Source organism: Hydra vulgaris, chromosome 12 (genome assembly GCF_038396675.1).
Source record: "Hydra vulgaris chromosome 12, alternate assembly HydraT2T_AEP".
NCBI classification, from domain to species: Eukaryota; Metazoa; Cnidaria; class Hydrozoa; order Anthoathecata; family Hydridae; genus Hydra; species Hydra vulgaris.
Genome location: NC_088931.1, coordinates 34,378,332 through 34,396,842, shown reverse-complemented (window position 1 = coordinate 34,396,842; position 18,511 = coordinate 34,378,332). Strand labels below are relative to the sequence as shown.

The 18,511-nt window shown below is 26.8% G+C and overlaps 1 protein-coding gene across 3 annotated transcripts in view; it reads left to right on the top strand.

Annotated features, from left to right (window-relative positions):
• LOC100205206 (endothelin-converting enzyme homolog) overlaps window positions 1-18,511 on the top strand; it is a 55,705-nt gene that overhangs the window by 17,414 nt on the left and 19,780 nt on the right. Inside the window, exons 1-4 of one of the 3 annotated variants that reach the window (XM_065813029.1) lie at window positions 2,508-2,834; window positions 4,419-4,553; window positions 8,034-8,096; window positions 13,555-13,685. In XM_065813029.1, coding sequence (XP_065669101.1) covers window positions 4,443-4,553; window positions 8,034-8,096; window positions 13,555-13,685 — 305 coding nt within the window. In that variant the 5' untranslated portion in view covers window positions 2,508-2,834; window positions 4,419-4,442. Of the gene's footprint in view, window positions 1-2,507; window positions 2,835-4,198; window positions 4,258-4,418; window positions 4,554-8,033; window positions 8,097-13,554; window positions 13,686-18,511 lie in introns of those variants that run through there. The other 2 variants (XM_065813030.1, XM_065813028.1) reach the window with 2 other exon arrangements.

The following is an 18,511-nucleotide window of genomic DNA, read 5'->3' as shown; positions in this document are numbered from 1 at the left end:
TTAAGCCCGCATTATACATTTTGTTACCAAGCAACTTTTAAAAAAAGAAAATTTTTTTTATGTTTCAATTTTTTGTTACATTTGTTTAAATTTTTTATAAACCAACTTCTTTCTGTTTAAGTTTGTATTTTGCTAATGGTCATTTAAAGTTAAGTCGAAATAAACGTTTTTGTTTAGTTTTATAATAATAAGAACAAGAAATAATATAACTGATAATATTTTTTGTTCCTAATTTTTCAGATGGTGCCTCAATGACAGAGGTGCAAATATCATCTTTTGCATTCGAAAAACACTTGCAGTTACAAACAGAAATTATATGTGCCGATCACATTTTGCACTTAGTAGTGACATAAAACATTGCTAACGTGAAACTGATCAAATAGTCTGTTGAAAAATGTGGTGAGTTGGCTGCACATCTGCACTGAAGCACATAGTCATGTACCAAACTCAAAAAAGCTTGTGCTGACTTAAAAACCACCAATAAAAAGGTTATTTTACCTTTCAAGACTAGATGGAACAGTCAGTTTTTGAGTGTGAAGTCAGTTCTTGACAACTGGAAGGGTCTTGAAGTGTTAGTCCGAGAAGGACACCAATTTCAGGACAAAGTTCCATCTCACACTCAACTTCAGATCTTAAAGAAGATTATGCCTGTTCTTCAAAAGTTCTATGATTTTTCTGTCATAATTTTTGCTGACAAAACATCCGCAGTCCTTCAAATGATCCCAGACATCCCAGACTTTAATTTGCATTGGTAATTTTTGACCTTATATTTTAAATCATTATAACTCGTTTGTTTTATATTTTCGTGAACCTAAAATTACTTGTGTTTTATATTTAAAACTAAATTAACTTTTCATTTAGATTTATTTTGCTAATTTGTATTTTCATGAGATTGGCTACATATGTGTTTAACTTATTTACTATTATTTGTGCTTATAGCTATGTCAATATCAGACTTACTGACCAAAAGAATGAAGATTATATAAAGCAGTTAGCAACAGCTATTGATGAGCAATTTACAAAATACTATAAAGAAGATGGCATGAAGAACACCACCTATGCAATTTCTCACATGCTAGACCCAGTCTTTCAAGGCAAACTCCTTAAAACAAAGCATGACAGATATGAGATGACCAAAACATGCATCAAAATTGAACATCATCTAAACTCAGGAAACTGACTCACCCTTACTTTTGGAGTGAATACCTACTAATATTCTTGGTTCTGACGAGATCGACTTCTCCTACCAAACTCTGGTTACACTAACTCAGGATGATTTTAGTTTTAAATCGAAATCCAAAAACACTTCTGATATTCAAGCAGAACTAGAAAAATATTTTTAATCACCATTAGTAGCAAAAAAAACTGATGTTTTATAGTGGTGGAAGAGCATGGCGCCACAATATCCAAAGCTGGCATCCGTTGTCAGAAAAATCTATCCCATTCCAGGTTCATCACCTTCTTCAGAAAGAGTCTTTTACGCAGCTGGGCAAGTCGTCACTTGAACCCGAACAAATCTTAACAGCAACAATGTAGGAAATGCTTGTCTAAATTACACAGAACTATCATTAAATGCAAAAAAAAATTAAAATTATAAGATAAAGTGTAAGGCTTTAACTCGTATTATTTTCTACAATTTGCTAAAAATTAATCTACTTGCATTGTTTAAATATTATTAAATGCATGTTAATTTGGCTTATGTATAATAAATTAAGTTAAAGCGAGATAATGCATGATAGCGCAACCGTGTCTCACTGGGTAAAGTTCTGGCTCAGATCCCAGAGCCCCAAGGTTCGAGGCCGGCTCTAATAATAAACAACATTGATAAAAAAGGAGACGTGAACTTCCTAGTTAAATGCTCCTCCGCGGTGCTCTGTGGTAAAACTGTAAGGACTTCTGGAAGCACCTTAATAACTTCAACAACAACAACAACAACAACAACAAAAAGTTAGTTAAAATTCAACATAAAAGTCCAAATTTCTTTTTCAATTAAATGTGTTTTTAAAATCCAAATTCATCTCTCTGTTAAATTCGGTTAAAAGGTCCAAATTTGTCTTTTAGTTAAATTCGGAGTACAAATATAACCTAAATTCGTCTTTCAATTAAATTCGGGTCTTGAAAAGTTGACTTCGCCGGTCCTTAGAACTGGAGCGCTGGAGCGTATTTATTAACAAAACGAAAGTAAAAATAGCAACAACAACAAAAAAACTGCATAAAATTTTATTTTAGAAAATAAATTTTTAAAGGCATTGTCCTTTTTAGTACAGAATAAAAAATGATGAAAATGTCTAACTTCTTACAAAAAATTTTTAAGAAAATATAAAATTTTTAATGATAGTGTAGAGTCAAATTGGCATTTTAAAACTAATAAAAGTATAAAGCAATTTCAACGCAGAGATCTGTAATTTCTTCAGATCTGTAATTAATTTTTTTACAAGGTCTCTCCTTGTATAAGAATGAACTACAGATCTAAAGAATATTGCAGAGTACTGTAAAAACATTGATTTAGATATTATTCTGAAAGTGAGAAAAACAAAATCAATAAAAAAGGTTTGGGTAACAATGAAAAATACACTCAAGAAAAGATTGTGCCAGTATCTAGGATGTTAATTGGATTCCACACTATCATTAAATTTTTTTTTTAATAGTTATAAAATAACATGTCGATTAAAATTGCTAAGTAATTCAAACAACTTCCAACTTGCTGCAATTGCAGATCTTAAAAGCTTTAGTTTCTATAACAACATCCAACACCAACAAACCTCACAACAGATTTCTAAATTACATCTAATTGAGAAAAGTAAAATAAAGAAAATAGAAATCATCGCTGGGAGGTATAAACACATCGATAACATTTTAGGATATTAATTTTCTTAAAACATAAATAATATCATGTTTTATAATCGTATGCTTTGAGGTAATGTGATTTCTGGTGGAAATATTTTTTTATCTGAATGGTTGTGTTTTTGTTTTTTTATCTCTCAATAAGAGTTCTACCTTTAGATGAATCATGATATAAATCAATATTATTATGACAAATACATTAGTAAAAAACATCAATAATAAAGAATTTGTTCTTTATTGGTAAATAATCTTTTAGCGATAGCAAAAAAAGTGCATTTGTGTGTATGAAGCAACATTTATTTTAATGAATAAGCATAGCTTTTTTATATCCAAATGTAGAATCCTTTAATTAAACCAATGCGATATTTTCAACCACTTTTATTAATGTATTAACTTTTTAATACTAATGTATTAGTTTAAAGGATAAAAATTTCCTGGAAATTTTCAAGGAAATTTTGGAAATTTTTAAGAAAAAATAGGTTATTTTATAATTAACTTAATAGTCTTATTTAGGCACTTGTTATGGTATATCATATGGTAAATTATTGTTAAGCAGATTGTAAATATTTTAGAAAGCCCTCTTTGAAAAATACTTCTTTTTTTTGGTATTTTGTTGAATTTTTTTTTATTGTAGCTGTAGTAGCAACTATGATAAATAGTTTTCAAAATTTCCTAAAAATGTTTTCAATTTATTTGCTAAGTATATTGACATTCAGTGCTAACATTATTTGCATCCCAATCCTTAAAGGAGAAGTGGCATTTTTTTAATGTCTATTAAATTGGCTTAAAGGTCACTGAAAACTGTAAGTTTGTATATAAGAAGACTTGATTAAATATTTGCAGTATTTTCCAATTTTTCTCTCAATAACAATGTTAATGGAAGGCAAAAAGAAACATTTTTTCTAAATTTGAACTATTTAAAAGTGTAGTTAGCAATAAAAATAAAGAACTAATGGTTTCGAGATCATAAATTCTGCCGCTATGTTTAAATAAGTCCTTTTAAGACTTGTGTCTTAAAAGCACTTATTTAAACTTAAAAGCACTTATTTTTAATGACACTTAAAAGCACTTATTTTTAATGTATTGGTAACACAGCTATGCAATCGATTGATAACAAAAAGTTTATTAATTAAAAGGCATGTTTGTCTTTATTTTACTAGTTTTTATTTTACTTATTTTACTAGTATTTATTTTACTAGTTTTTTTTTGTAGCTTTTTTAAAGCTTTGACTCTAAATTATTACATATTTGCTCTATTCTTTTATTTATTCTATAATTAAATCCGTTTTTAAAAAAAATTAATACAACGTTTTATATACAGTACAATGTACTAATTATGTAGCACTTTATAGTGTTAATTAATTTTATGTGTAACTAATGAAGTAATATAAAAAATAATAAAAATAATATACAGGTTTGTATGTTATTTGTTTTAATTACTCAAGATATTGTTTACTATAATTGCTATTTTTGAAGCTATTTCATTGTAATTAGGACTTGTAAAAATTCACATTTAAAAAAACTTGAACTATAGAATTCAATTGAAATAATACATAAATGTTATTGAACTTTTAGATTTTACGTCGCTATGGATCCTATATGGTTGAAGTTGCACAGTTGCTTGGATATACATGCAATGACATGGATCCAGAAAATAATATTACAGCTCAGATGCTTTCAATAGTAGAGTTTGAAGAAAAGTTAGCCAATGTAATTGCTTTATTACTTTAACCATTACCATTAACAATGTTTGTAAGGGTGAATAACAAAAAGATTTTATGGTTATACTTTTGTGTCTTCAGCATAACAATTTTAGTTGCAACTGTTTGTTTAGCTAAAGTAAACCAATAAGTAAATAAACATTTTTTGTAAAAGTTTCCAAGGGTTAACCACCTAACTTTTTGTACAAATAGTTGATCCAATTTTAAAATTTTCTTTAACTGATTTTCATTTTGCCGAAAATTTTGGTAGGGGGTGGTTGGTTTGGTAATGTTATTTTTGTTCACAAATATATAAACCTACTCAGGTGGTTTGAGGCCAGTCCAAATTTTTATAGTAGTTTGACTGACCTTCTACATATTTCATTTAAAACAAACTGTTTTTCAAAAATTGTTGGTTGAGCTGAATAATACCTAGCAAAAGTTGTCCCTAATAAAAAAAACCTTAATTAAAAAAATGCTATTAAATTGCAATGATAAGTCATAGTTATTGAAACAAATTATTTCATTGTATTAAAACTCATTTTTTTAATAGCAATGATCCAGCCAATCAATAGTTTTTGTAATAAATTTTTGTTTGGTAATTTTCTAGATTGAAGTTGGACTTTTTTGCATCTACTTATATTGTTAAATAAATTTTTCTCTTTCTTAAGAGCAATGTTTGATATAAACATTAAAGTGTTAGCAAAATAGAAATTAAGATACTAAACCTGTGTTGAATAAAAAATTGAATTAAAAAAATCTAATGGACACCATAACAATTCCTGACTTTAAATAGGCACTTGGAGGTGGTGTCTCTTCATTCATTTATGTCTTTATTTCACAATACAATATTGTATTAAGGTTATTAAAAACATTAGCATAACACTGATTAGTTTAACCAAACAACATGATATCTGATGATATCATGATATATGATGAACCAAAACATGATAATTGATCACTCGATTTCTACAGATAAAGTAATAAATTAAGAAATGCTGTGTACTATGAAAACCAGTGAGGCAACAAGTTAGCAGAAGAATGTTAACAGTTAACAAATTGACAAAAGAATATTAACATCTGGCAATTTAGTAGTAAATGAGATGTTAAGTTTTGTATTGATTCTCAGAAGATTTGTCAGGCTAAAGATGAGATTCTTAGAGTTTGTCAATTAAAAATCCAAAGATTTTACTAATGGTATTAAGAAGATTGATTGGATGATAATCAGAGCTTTTAAAAATTGAAACCATAAATGATAGTCATTTCCATAAGTTAGGAAAACAAGATGTTATCTGTTCTACAATTAGTAGAGGAGTTTAAGTAAGAAATAACTTTAGCAACAGATACAGGAGTGTTTTTTATCAGTAGATTAACCTATTTTTAACATGACAGGAAAAATGTGGTCATTATATTCAAGAGATGAACTAAGAAAAAGTTTTTTGAAAATAACTTTTTGCAGATAGAGTCTGCTGCTGCTTCATATTTAATAACATTTTTTTTTTGAAAACTATTTTCAAACCATCTTTAAAAATCTGCCTGTAAACTCTGCATTGTAATGAGGTTTTTTATTAAAAATTTTATCTAACTGAATTCTTATCGGACTTATTATTGCCGGTGTCTTCATCACTTGATTTATCCATACACATCACTGGTATTCTGCTCACATAATGATTCATTTAGCCTGCATCATTTTGACAAATAAAATGACAAAAGTGGTGCCATATTGAATGTTGTGATACTATCTTGGTATTTCTTTGTTCTTACTACACAGCCTGTTTCTGCAGTTTTAGTATCATTGAAGACTATTAATATAACCTTCTCAAAATTTTTTTTCCTTTTTTTTTTAATTGCAAAGCACATTTGTGGTTTCCCATTAGTCAACTTACTAAGTTTCTCCTTTACTCATTGTTGAGATAAAACAGGAAAATTTAATTTGTTCCAAAAGCTATTAAACTTGTCTTAGGGATCGTCCATAAATTAGGGATCGTCAAAAAAAAAGCAGAAGGAGGAGATCTTAAGCTCTTTTACAAGGCGATTTTCATTAAACTTAATGCTCTCTTTTGATTTTTCATTTAAGTTAAGGCTCTGTGAAGGAAAACTTTTGATCTTTTTTGTTTTGTTTATTAGTGAAATTTAGCATAGTATGGAGGATCCCTTATTATACATTGTTTTCCAATCTTGTATTTTGCTACAATGTTAGATTTAAACATTTTTAACTATGTCTTTTTTATTGTGCTGCCATTTGCTAGATAATTTGTTAACAACATTTTTTGACAGATTTCAAATTGTGGTAAACCTAATTTAAATTAGGATAATACACTTTAATGAACATGTTGATATACACATCTATTTTAAAACATTTAATCACAAATAAATTCTAGTTTGCATCATTATCAATATTTAATTCTTTTTAAAATCAGCGTTGTGCCACCAAACTGTTTACATATTACTTACTCACATATAGACATAAAGTACAAAATATGACAATCAAAATTTTATCAAAAATTAACTTGAAATATAAGTTATCAACAAAAGTTCAAGTTTTTTTATTTAAAAGTTCTGAAAACCATAATCCTACTGTATTAACCATCATGCAATTTTTTAGAGATTTTCTGTTTTGCAATTTGGCAAAAACTATTTGCATTCACTTGACATATTACAAAAATGCTTCAAACGGATTAGATTATTAGTTGACAATTTAAATGCTTATTTTAGGGAGAAAATTTTTTATAATATTTTATAATAAGTTGGTAAGTATGTTTATTATAAACATAATTAAACAAGTTCAAAAATGTTTTGATTTATAAGTATGTTATTGTTCTATGAAGCATTAACACTTTTTTTTATTATTTGTTTTAAACAACAACCATACTTGATGTTGTGTAGAAACTAGAACTTAAATATTGTTTTAAAATTGCTCCATTTTTGGGGGATTTTTCAGAATTAAAATAATAATTAGAATAAACAACATAAAATTAATGACAAAAATTTTTTCTCATTAAAGTATTTATAATAATTTTTATATGTACATTTTTTGTAAGACAATTTTTGACTGATTAACTTATTTTGATTATTAAAAACTTATTCTGTTCCAAATAAGATGGTCAATCAAAAATAACAAAATTTAAGCATTATAAAGAAGCTTTAGTACATATATGTAGCTACATAATGGTGACCTGGCTTTGTAAAGACAAAAAAAAAAATTTAAAAGCAAAATAATACAAACATGCCTAATGTACTAATACTAAAGCTTCTTTATTAAAACACAATCTACGTAGATGGTGCTTTTTTTTTCAACATAAAACTAAATACAGATGATAACTTAATATATGGACCTTCATTATATATGAATATAAAAAAATATCAACATATTGTAATAGCTAAGAGACCTTTTTTAGTTTTGCTTCACTTTAAATTATCCAAATAGTTTTTTATTTCCTATAATATCATTTCAATTGTTTTAAACATTCAATATTTTTATTAAATTTAGTTGTCATTTGCTGAAGATGTTATGAGAGTCAACATTTCAAGTCTTATGGAGATTATTCCAAATGTGAGTGAATATAATTTGTTATTTAATTTATATCAACATGCTTATTAATAACTTCTTTGAACATGAGCATACTGGTACAAGCACTTTACTGTAATGAAATCTTGATTTTAATTTTGTTTGCGTTGGCTACATATAATGTGTTTGAGGTTTAATTTCTAGTGTTTTCACTATTGCATTTAGTTCCAGAGCAATACCAGAGGTAGGAATCTTTAAATGTTTTCAGAAGTAATAGATAAGCTAAAATCGATCAGAAAATTTTCAAATCTGCCAGTGAGACAATTTTCTCCACACCTCAGGGTTCACTAGAGTTAAGGAGGCTACTTTTTTTTTTTAATTGTTGTTACAATCTTCTCTCAATTCTTCCAAATACAAGCCTTGACGAATAAAACTGTTGCACAAAGAAGTTAGACAAATATAACAACATAAAAATAACTTTTTATGTTGTTTTAATAAAAAAAAAGTTCAAAAATTGCACTGAAAACAGGAGTTATTTTGGTCAAATCACACAGATGTATACTACATAACTAATTACAAACTTTATTGTGTATACTTTTTTGTTATCTTATTTGAGTGATCATACACTGGCTGTAAATTGGGCTTTATAGATTATATATCTCATTAAGGGTGCCTTAAGGGTCAATTCATAGTTTTTTTAAATATTTTCTTATTGATTTTTTTTCCCAAAAATGAAAAATTTAAGAAGTTGTTTATAATTTAGATTATAATTTTGAGATTTTTTTTGACAGATAATTTTTTTTAATTTTTTTTAATTTTTTTTTCGATTTAAAATTATTTAAATAAAATAAAAGTTTTTATGAATAGATACTATTTTTTATTTATTTTTAACCCTAACTTATTTTTAACTCGCAACGGAGTGCTGCTAAATCAACTGACAAATAGCCTGACTCACAACGGAGTGCTGCTACATCGACTGAGGGTTTGGTTTGGGCAGGCAGTCTATCAAATAATTATTAAAAAAAAAAAATTTCCGGTCGGTAAAATTGAAAAAAACCTAAAACTGACATTTTATGGTAAAAACATTAAGACAACCATTATATACCTACATATATATATATATATATATATATATATATATATATATATATATATATATATATATATATATATATATATATATGTATATATATATATATGTATACATATATATGTGTATATATATGTATACATATATATATATATATATATATATATATATATATATATATATATATATATATATATATATATATATATATATATATATATATATATATATATATATATATATATATTTACTCAATAGTACTCAAAAGTTTAGCATGCATCAGAATCAAAATTGTTTTTTTTCTTTAGAACTTAATAAATAAAAAAAACAATAAAAAGTTTTATTTCAAATACAAAATTTATTTTTTTTAAATAATAAGAACATATTAAGAGAGAGAAAAAAAAGAAAGCAACAAAAAAAAATTAAATTTTTTGGAAGAAATTATTCATATATAAAATAAGAAAAATAAAGCTGCTCATAAGTTAAGCATACTTGACATTGAAGTTGTTTTTTTAGATCAAGCCTTAATAAAGAATGTGACTATATTTTTAATGCATAATGCATATCTTCTTTTTATAGATTCAAAAAGTTTAAGACAATATTCAATTGTTAAACCATTAAACGACTCTTTTAAATTTTCTCTTAGATTTTCAGCTGAAGTTACTGGTTCTTTAGTAAGTTTTCAGTCCAACACACTTCAAACATTTTCAATTGGATTCAAATCAGGTGATCTAGGTGACCATTGATGTACCTTGATATTGTTTTACTCAAACCATTCTGTTACAGATTTTGCTTTATGGCATGGAGCATTGTCTTGTTGAAATATCATGGCTTGTTACCAAAAAAATATCTTTAGTAGGCATTAAATTATTTTCAAGGGTGTTGATATAGCTATGTTGGTCTATTAGACCATTGAATAACATGCGTAGACCTTACCCATCATTTTAATATTAGAGTGATCTCTTATATTAAAGCCAATAATATGCTGCTTGATTTTTTGGCTCAGGATTTTTTTTACCATGACAAATTTTCAGACTTTTAGAATTAAGCAAAAGCAATGAATTAGTATTAAACGAACATTATATTATTTTAAATATATTTTTGTAATATAATATTAAAACGGAGAGTTTAATTTACTATAATGCAACTTTTACCGCATTAAATTTACAAAGACTCCTTTTAAAAGCTTTAAGGTAGTGATCGAACAATATTCTGTTTCTGCCAAAATTTCAATTTGAATTGATACCAATAATTCAGTTTCGATACTTTTTATAAATTAGAAGCAAAACTTTGGTTGAAAAACATACCAAAAACCAAAAATTTTGTAAGATTTAATTTAGTTAAGAATAATAAATATTTTTGACAATTTTCACAAAATTTTTATCATTTCTAATTGAAATTTTAAGCGTATTGTTCACAAATTACTTAACTTTTTAGTTACTAAATAATGCATATCCATCTGTTTCTTAAAAATATCAAAACCAAAAAATCAAGCTATTGCAGTGTGAATAATGTTTTGTATCTTGCACTGATAACATTTTTATTTAAAAAAAACAAATTTGCTTTAAATAGTTTAAATAAGTACAGCAAACTCCTGATATCTCGAACCCTGGATAACTCGAACTTCCAGTAACTAGTAACTCAAACAATCTTTAACTTGAACTAATTTCTTGGTTTCTTGGAGGTTTGAAATATTAGTAGTTTACTGTATTTTTTTGTTCACTTAAGAATGTGAACAAAAATAACTATATATTTTGTGGATGTAAATTTTTAGTTATTTTTAGACTTTTCATTGAGTACTTTTATTATTATTATTTTCTAATGACTAGTTTATTATTATTATGTAAGAAGTTTTCAAAAAAAGTTGGGTTTGAAAGCATTTTACAATATCCATTAGTGATCCTAAGTATGTCAATTGTAATATTTGCAATGGAACTTAGGACCATTAGATCTTGCAGATTTGATGATCCTTAGTACCAGACTGTTAGTGATCTTTTGTCTCATCTCAAAACTCACCATCCTCTAATTGCTGAAACCAGTCCTGCTTCTGCAAATCTAAGAGTCTTTAATGTTCAAAAAGAAAAGTGATTCTATTTCCAAAAAAATTATTTCTATTTTCAACGTTAGATTTAAGTAGCAAAGAACAGAAATGCTTCAATCTTCTTGCCCAACTGATTTAAAAGTAGCACAAAATTTGAAACAGTAAAAGTAAAATTCCATATTTGAAATTGTTAATTTCGAAATAACAAGATGAAACCATGAAGACCATGAAACTCAGTAAAAAGGAAAATATTTCATAAGTCCATTTTTGAAATTATTATTTTCAACATGCAACCATGGTCAATTGTCAATAAAGCTGGTTATTCGTGACATCATGCCCTAAGTGTTCTAACTTATAAAATCGTAAGTGCAAAATATTATAAAATCATGTTGGACCCTACACACAAGATAAAAAACTGCTCTAAAAAATTGTTCAGCAAAAGAAAAGATCTTAAATGTGTCAATTGGCCTTAATGCGTGGTTGAACTTCCATCTTGGTTATTTAACGATGATAATTCATTTTATTTCAAAAGACTAAAAATGAATGATATGCTCTTTATCATTCTCCAAGTTTGGCAATAGTCATACATCAACAAACATTTATCAAAAGATTCTAGAAATAGCCAAAGACTGAGACATTACTTGATAAATTGATAATTGTTTGAGAGACAATGCTGCCAATGTTAAACCAGCTTTTAATGAAGCAGGTTGTATCTATCAATCAGCTGGGTGTCATAACCATTCTCTTCAACTGGTTATTAAAAAAGAACTGTTTTTAATGGGTTCAGTCAAAGCACTGCTTGTAAATTGCCAAAAACTTTGCATTTGCATCCCACTTAAATTATACAGATAAAAAAATTAAAAAACACAGAAGGTTTTTTACAGATCTCTACAAACAGCAAGAAGTCCAGATGAACAACAAATATTGACTCAGGTTAAAAAATGACATTGCAACAATGCAGAACTTGAATTTTGAATGCTGTAAAAATTTTTGCTTCTTCAATTATAAATTGCTGTCACAATCCTTGTGCTGCCATCCTCTGGCATTGAATTTTCACTGGAGGACTAGAATGTTTGTGAAAAAGTGGTCAAAGTTTCGCTTTTTTTTGTGAAAAATTCACTAAACTTCTTTCTGTGATTCTTGCATCCCCATTGTGACAACTGTAATAAAGCCACTAGAAACTGAAAGTGAAGATGATGCCATGATTACAATGAAGCATGCTATGAAATTGTTTCTATAGCATGTGAAAAACAATTAGCATTATTTTAATTGTTGATTTCTTGAAGTGCTGAATGATTTATGGATTCTTAATTATGCTCTGACTGTCTTAACTTCTGGAAGAATTACAAATTATATATATATATATATATATATATATATATATATATATATATATATATATATATATATATATATATATATATATATATATATATATTTTCCTAAATTTTAACTTACCATTTTTGGTAAAAAGCGGCAAAAGACAAAATTAACTAAATTTTATGTTAAAACCATTTAATTTATTTGAGGAAACTATTTAAAATTTTTGGTTTTTAAATTATCACAAAAGCACAAATAATAGACTAGAATGTTTTTAAAACCATACAGAATGTTTTTTTTTTTTTTTAAAAAAAGACATTCTGAATGTTTTTATTTTTATTTTTTTACTGTTTACATACTTCGACTAACAAATAGGTAGATGATGTGAGGAGTGCTGCTACATTAACTGACAAATAAGTAAAACCAGGGCCGTCCCAAGGGCAGTGTCTAGTCCCCCTACAAACTTTATTAGTCAGTAAATTGAACACTGGAATCAGCAAAATTGGATCTGTAGTTGCTAGTCGGCCAATAAAGACCTTTTTTTTTTTTAGATAAGTTAGTTAGCAAAAAATTTTTTTGGGTTTTAGTCAGCAAAAACAGGTATGTCACCTCATCCCCCATTAAAATCTCTTCAGGACGGCCCTGGCTAGAACACATGAGGAGAGTTGCTACATTGACTGACTAATAGGTAAAACATGCGAGGAGTTCTGCTACATTGACAGAAGGTTGTGTTTTTATTCTTTGTGTTTAATTTTGATAAAATTTAAAGCACTTAGTGTAAAAACTATTAAAATGATTAATGGTTTATGATGAAATTAGGAAACTAATTAAATTTTACCGGTTTTAAAAAACTACAAAAACGCAGTTTAATAGATTAAAATGATTTTTGTTTTTTTAATTCAGAATTATTATTATTATTTTTTTTTTACTGTTGTTTTTTTTTGTTCTTTTTTTTTTTACAATTTTTTTTTATTTGGTGATTTTAATTTTTTTAGTAATTTAACATCTGTATACGTTTGTATTTGTTTTTAATTTATTGATTTAACTTTAAGTTTGATTGGAATTATCATCTAACCAGTATATTTCCTGAGAGTTTTAACATAAAGAAAAGTGAAATTATCTTATCGACATCTCCATCATACCTTTTTGGTGTAGCGGATTTAATCAAGACAACTGATAAAAGGTTTTAAAAAGTTTTCTTTTGTTATTACTCAAAATAAAAACAATCTTTTAAAAATCTAAACTGCATTTTGTCAGTTTTGTGATTTTTAGTTATTAGTTTACACTCATCATATGAATTTTTAATAACTAAATGGTGCCCATGTGTTATGTAGATTTTTGCATTAAAAAAATATACACATTGCAATATAATATTTTATATGGCATATAAAGTATTATAAGAAAAGCATGTGATTTTTACTGCAAAATATGATATTATACATGGGCACAACTGCGTGTACATTCTGAATTTGAACTGAACTAATTTATGTATACTTTTAGACATTTATTACAATTAATATATTAAGTATTATATTAGTTACGTAATAACAAAATATGAAGTATATAATAAATAATATACTTTTACTTTAAGTAATGTAGTTTTTGGACAGAGTTTTTAGTAAGACCAAAAGTAGCAAGATCAAGGTCAAAACTTTTAAGGCCAAAGCCAAAGCCATGAGTTTCAAGATCAAAGACCTAAATTTTGCCTTAAGTTGAGGCTAATTATTAACAAAACTGCATGTAGCAAGTGCTGTGACAATAAAACCACATGTTGTGAAATTAGATATATATATATATATATATATATATATATATATATATATATATATGTATATGTATATATACAAAAAATTTTAAATGTATTTTACAAATTAGAGTGCTCAATGTACTTAAAGGAAGAGAGCAATAAAAAATTAGTAGAAAATCACTTATCACTTATCTTTTTTCATTTTACACTGTGTTTCATCAATTAAGTCTCATCAGAAATAAATATTCAAATTAAGAAAACTTTAATTTATACCAAAAATTAAATTACAGGAAGTCAAAAATGTCTTAGCGGGTCAAGATAATAACATCAGTTTTTGCTGTGTCTAATAAAATCTGTCCATTAACATCTGAAAATATAATGATGCATAACTACATCTGTCCAACAACAATCTGTAAATACACTCAGGTATAATAACATCTGTCCAACAGCATCTGAAATTTTATTGATGTCTAATAAAATCTGTGTAAAAAGCATATGGTTACTAAAGATGTAGTTACATCTTTTCAATTGTCTAAGTTTAACAACATCTGTGCAAAAACATCTGGAGATTTTACAGATGTAGTTACATCTTTTCATTTATGTTAAGAATAACTACATCTGCACAACTACATCTGTGAGTTCTGCAGATGTAGTTGCATCTTCTCAATTATATTAAAAATAACTACGGGATTGTTTTCAGAAGTAATTACATCAGGAAAAAAGTATTAAATTATAATGTATTATTTTACTCAGATGTAGTTACATATATAGTTTTTTTTAGATGTAGTTACATCTGGAAAATTTTTTTAAATATAAATGCATTATTTTAACCAGATGCAGTTACATACAAGATTTTTTTCAGATGTAGTTACATTTGGAAAAAATTCTTCCAGATATTATTGGATTTGGAGAAAAATTCCCAGATGTAGTTACATCTTCCTAAAGATTGTTAGCGGTCATTTAATTTCCAGATGATATTAGACAGATATTGTTGGAGTAAAAAAAAAATACAGATGATCTTGGACAAAAGTATACAGATGATCTTGGATTACTATACAGATGTTGTTGGGCAGAGGTAGTAATCTTTTACCATTTTAGCTACTGTAAATTTTCGCACATTTGTGGATTATGCTGACACTAATATAAAGAGATTTCTTTTTACTTCTAAAAATATATTTGTAAAGGGGGGATTTGATAAAGTTATTTTTTGAGCTCACTTATTTTATAGTTTTTTTAGGAGAAAGTTATTTTCATACATTTTGATGTTAATTCTGATTTTTTGTTTAATAAACATTGTTGGTTCGCATGTGGAATTATTTCAAATTTTTTTGAAAGCATAATATGCATTTTTTAGAAATAATATTACATCCAGGTGCTGTTTTTAGGGTAAACCAATTCAATATAAAATCATAAATATTTTTATCATTCAGTTCCTATATGTACTTTACAGCATGGTGTCTTTTGAATACTTTTTATTTTTAAAAGATTGTTTATGGTTGGTAAATCGTGTTTTCCATTCACTCTCTGTTAAGCCAATATATTGTTTATCTGGTAAATTCTTAGAGGAAACAATACATTAACATGCCATTTTTTTTAATAAACATTTTCCACTCATTGAACAATTATTGTTTTTTCTTTTAGGAATTCTTTTTTGTTTAGCAAAGCATTATTGTGACCTTTTATAATTATTTCCATATTTTATGTGCAACTGTAACTTTTTTTCAGGGTCAACTAGGAACTGTAGCTAACTTTAATTGTATATTGATTATAAATTTTATGTAATTTATTAAAACACTTTTCTTATGTTAGGGGAAATACTTTTGCTATATTGGGTGTCGAACCAAAATGCATTTCTAGTTTTATTTCGCTTTTTTGTATTCTTTTTTTCAGGGTCAAATTTTAGTTCAAAATTTGAAATCACTTTTTTAAAGGGCATTTTTGAAGGTTCATTTAGAGGAATTGAATACATTTAAATGGATGATTTGAGTTAATGTTAATATATAGTAATTCATCATTTGGTTTTTTGAAAGGCTTATATGAATTTTCAGAGAGGTTTAATATGACACCAAGAAAATTCACAATTTTTAAATTTATATTTCAATTTAAAAGCCAAAAACAAAAACTAAAGTTGATAATAATGAAGAACATAATTGTGATGGGCTTGTTAAAAGCAAGTGCATCATTTGCTTTGATACAGAAAATGTTTTCAGCCCACCAACTGCAAACATTTCCAATTTTTTTTACAAACGAAAGTTGATTGTTTTTCATTTGACTACACAATGTTCAATATCAAAAAAAAATTAAAGTGCAGTCTGGTCAGAGCTTACTAGTGGTCGATCAGGAAATGATCTTAGCACTCTTCTTTTTATACTAGATCAAATAGTTGCAAATAAATCTCATGTAACTGAAATTTGTTTATGCAGCAGTTCTTGTGTACCGCAGAACAGAAATAGTTTTGAAAATTTTCTTGCAAAATCATCCACAAGTTAAAACAATCATTCAAAAATTTTGTGAGCCACGACATAGTGTTATCCACAAGATAGACAGTTTACATATTATTGTAAGAAATATGGAAGTAGCTGAAGTTTACAGTCCGATTGGCCATGTCAGAGTTCTTAAATAGATACCTCAAAAGAATCCAATCAACTGGATTCAAATTAAAAAAGAGCAGATGATGGACTTTCAAACCGTTGTTAAGAATTATTCATTGCTTAAAAATGTTCCTTATGCTAAAGTAAAGGTACTTAAATACTCAGCAGATAAGCCATTGAGTGTTGAATACAAAACTGAATTTAGTTCTGAATGAAAGTTGGAAAATATTGTCAACTATAACACCAGACACCAAAATTCAAATAATAAAGAAAATAATATGAAATTTGTGCCAGGGAAGGTGCTTAAAAAAAAATCTCTGAAGAAAAAGTAAATGATCTAAAATCGATCTTACAAACATTCACCTAGTGTTTAATGTTAACTTTTAGCAATATTTGTTTTCTGCAATTTTCAGCTCTATTGACAACTTGGTTCTGCATCAATTTTGTGAATTTTTATGAACTTTTGATGAAGTTAAAAAGATTGTTTTATAAATTTTGCAGGCTATTGTACTTCATGTTCACGTGAAACAGAAGTTTGGATTAGTTTTTAATTTATATTTACTATTGCAACCAGCCTAAAAATTGTATTATTTATTATTTGTATAGTTTTAGCATCAACATAACTGATCCTGGCGAATAAATAAATTATGTTTTGCAATCTTTTTTGGTTTTATGCTTTTCAAAACGTCATAAAAATATTTAAAATAATTAAATAATTTATCATAAAGGGCTAACAACTAGGAAACAAGGTAAAAATAAAGAACAGGTCTCGCTGACACTGAAAAAGCATTTCCAGTGATTATTTATTTATATTTTGCAATTTATTTATATTTTGCCTCGAAAGTTTATTTTGAAAATTTAATTCCAATTTTAAAATTACTTCATTGTTTATTAATTTTTACTTGTTATCAACAAAAAAAGTTATCATCTCAAAACTAAAAAAATCAGCAAAAATATTTTAGTCACTGATAAGAATAAAAACTTTCAGTTTATACAGTCTATAAAAATTGTTGACCTAAAAAAATCTCATAAATTTGGATTTATCAAATTTAGGTCTGTTTCTCACCATAGTATAAAACTTATGTAAACATATTAATCCCATTGAATTATAAAAAAACTTCTGTTTAAAAATGTGCATTTGAAGGCAAGCCACATTAAATTAAATTGTTTATTTGTTTCATGTAAAAAATTCCCATCCATCTTTTTATTAAGACTCTCTTCTTCCCTGTTTATTAGATCTGAACTACAGTTCCGACTCACCGTATTATTCAACCCCCCCTCCCCTTGTATTAAGTACCTGAGAGTAATAATATAAACCGCTTTCTGGAAAAAAGCTGTTTATTAAAGTTGATAAAAATGCAAACCGCAAGGTTGCATGTACTCAACCAGTTTCAGTTTTTGCAATGCTTTTAGATTGAAACCATCTTTCAAACAAATTTTTATTACTTCTAATAAAAATAAGACTTAATTTACTATTAGACTTGAAAATATAAGTAGTTTACAAAAGGATTTACTGTCAGTATTTGTGCTCTAAAATTTGAAATTCGAATTACTTCAACTCAAAAAAAGTGGAGATATGGCCTCTTGGTTCTCCGCTTAGGGTGAAAGAGGGAGGGAGAATTGAAAGATAAAAATATTGATTTTATATTGAATTGGTCCATCTTTAGAACA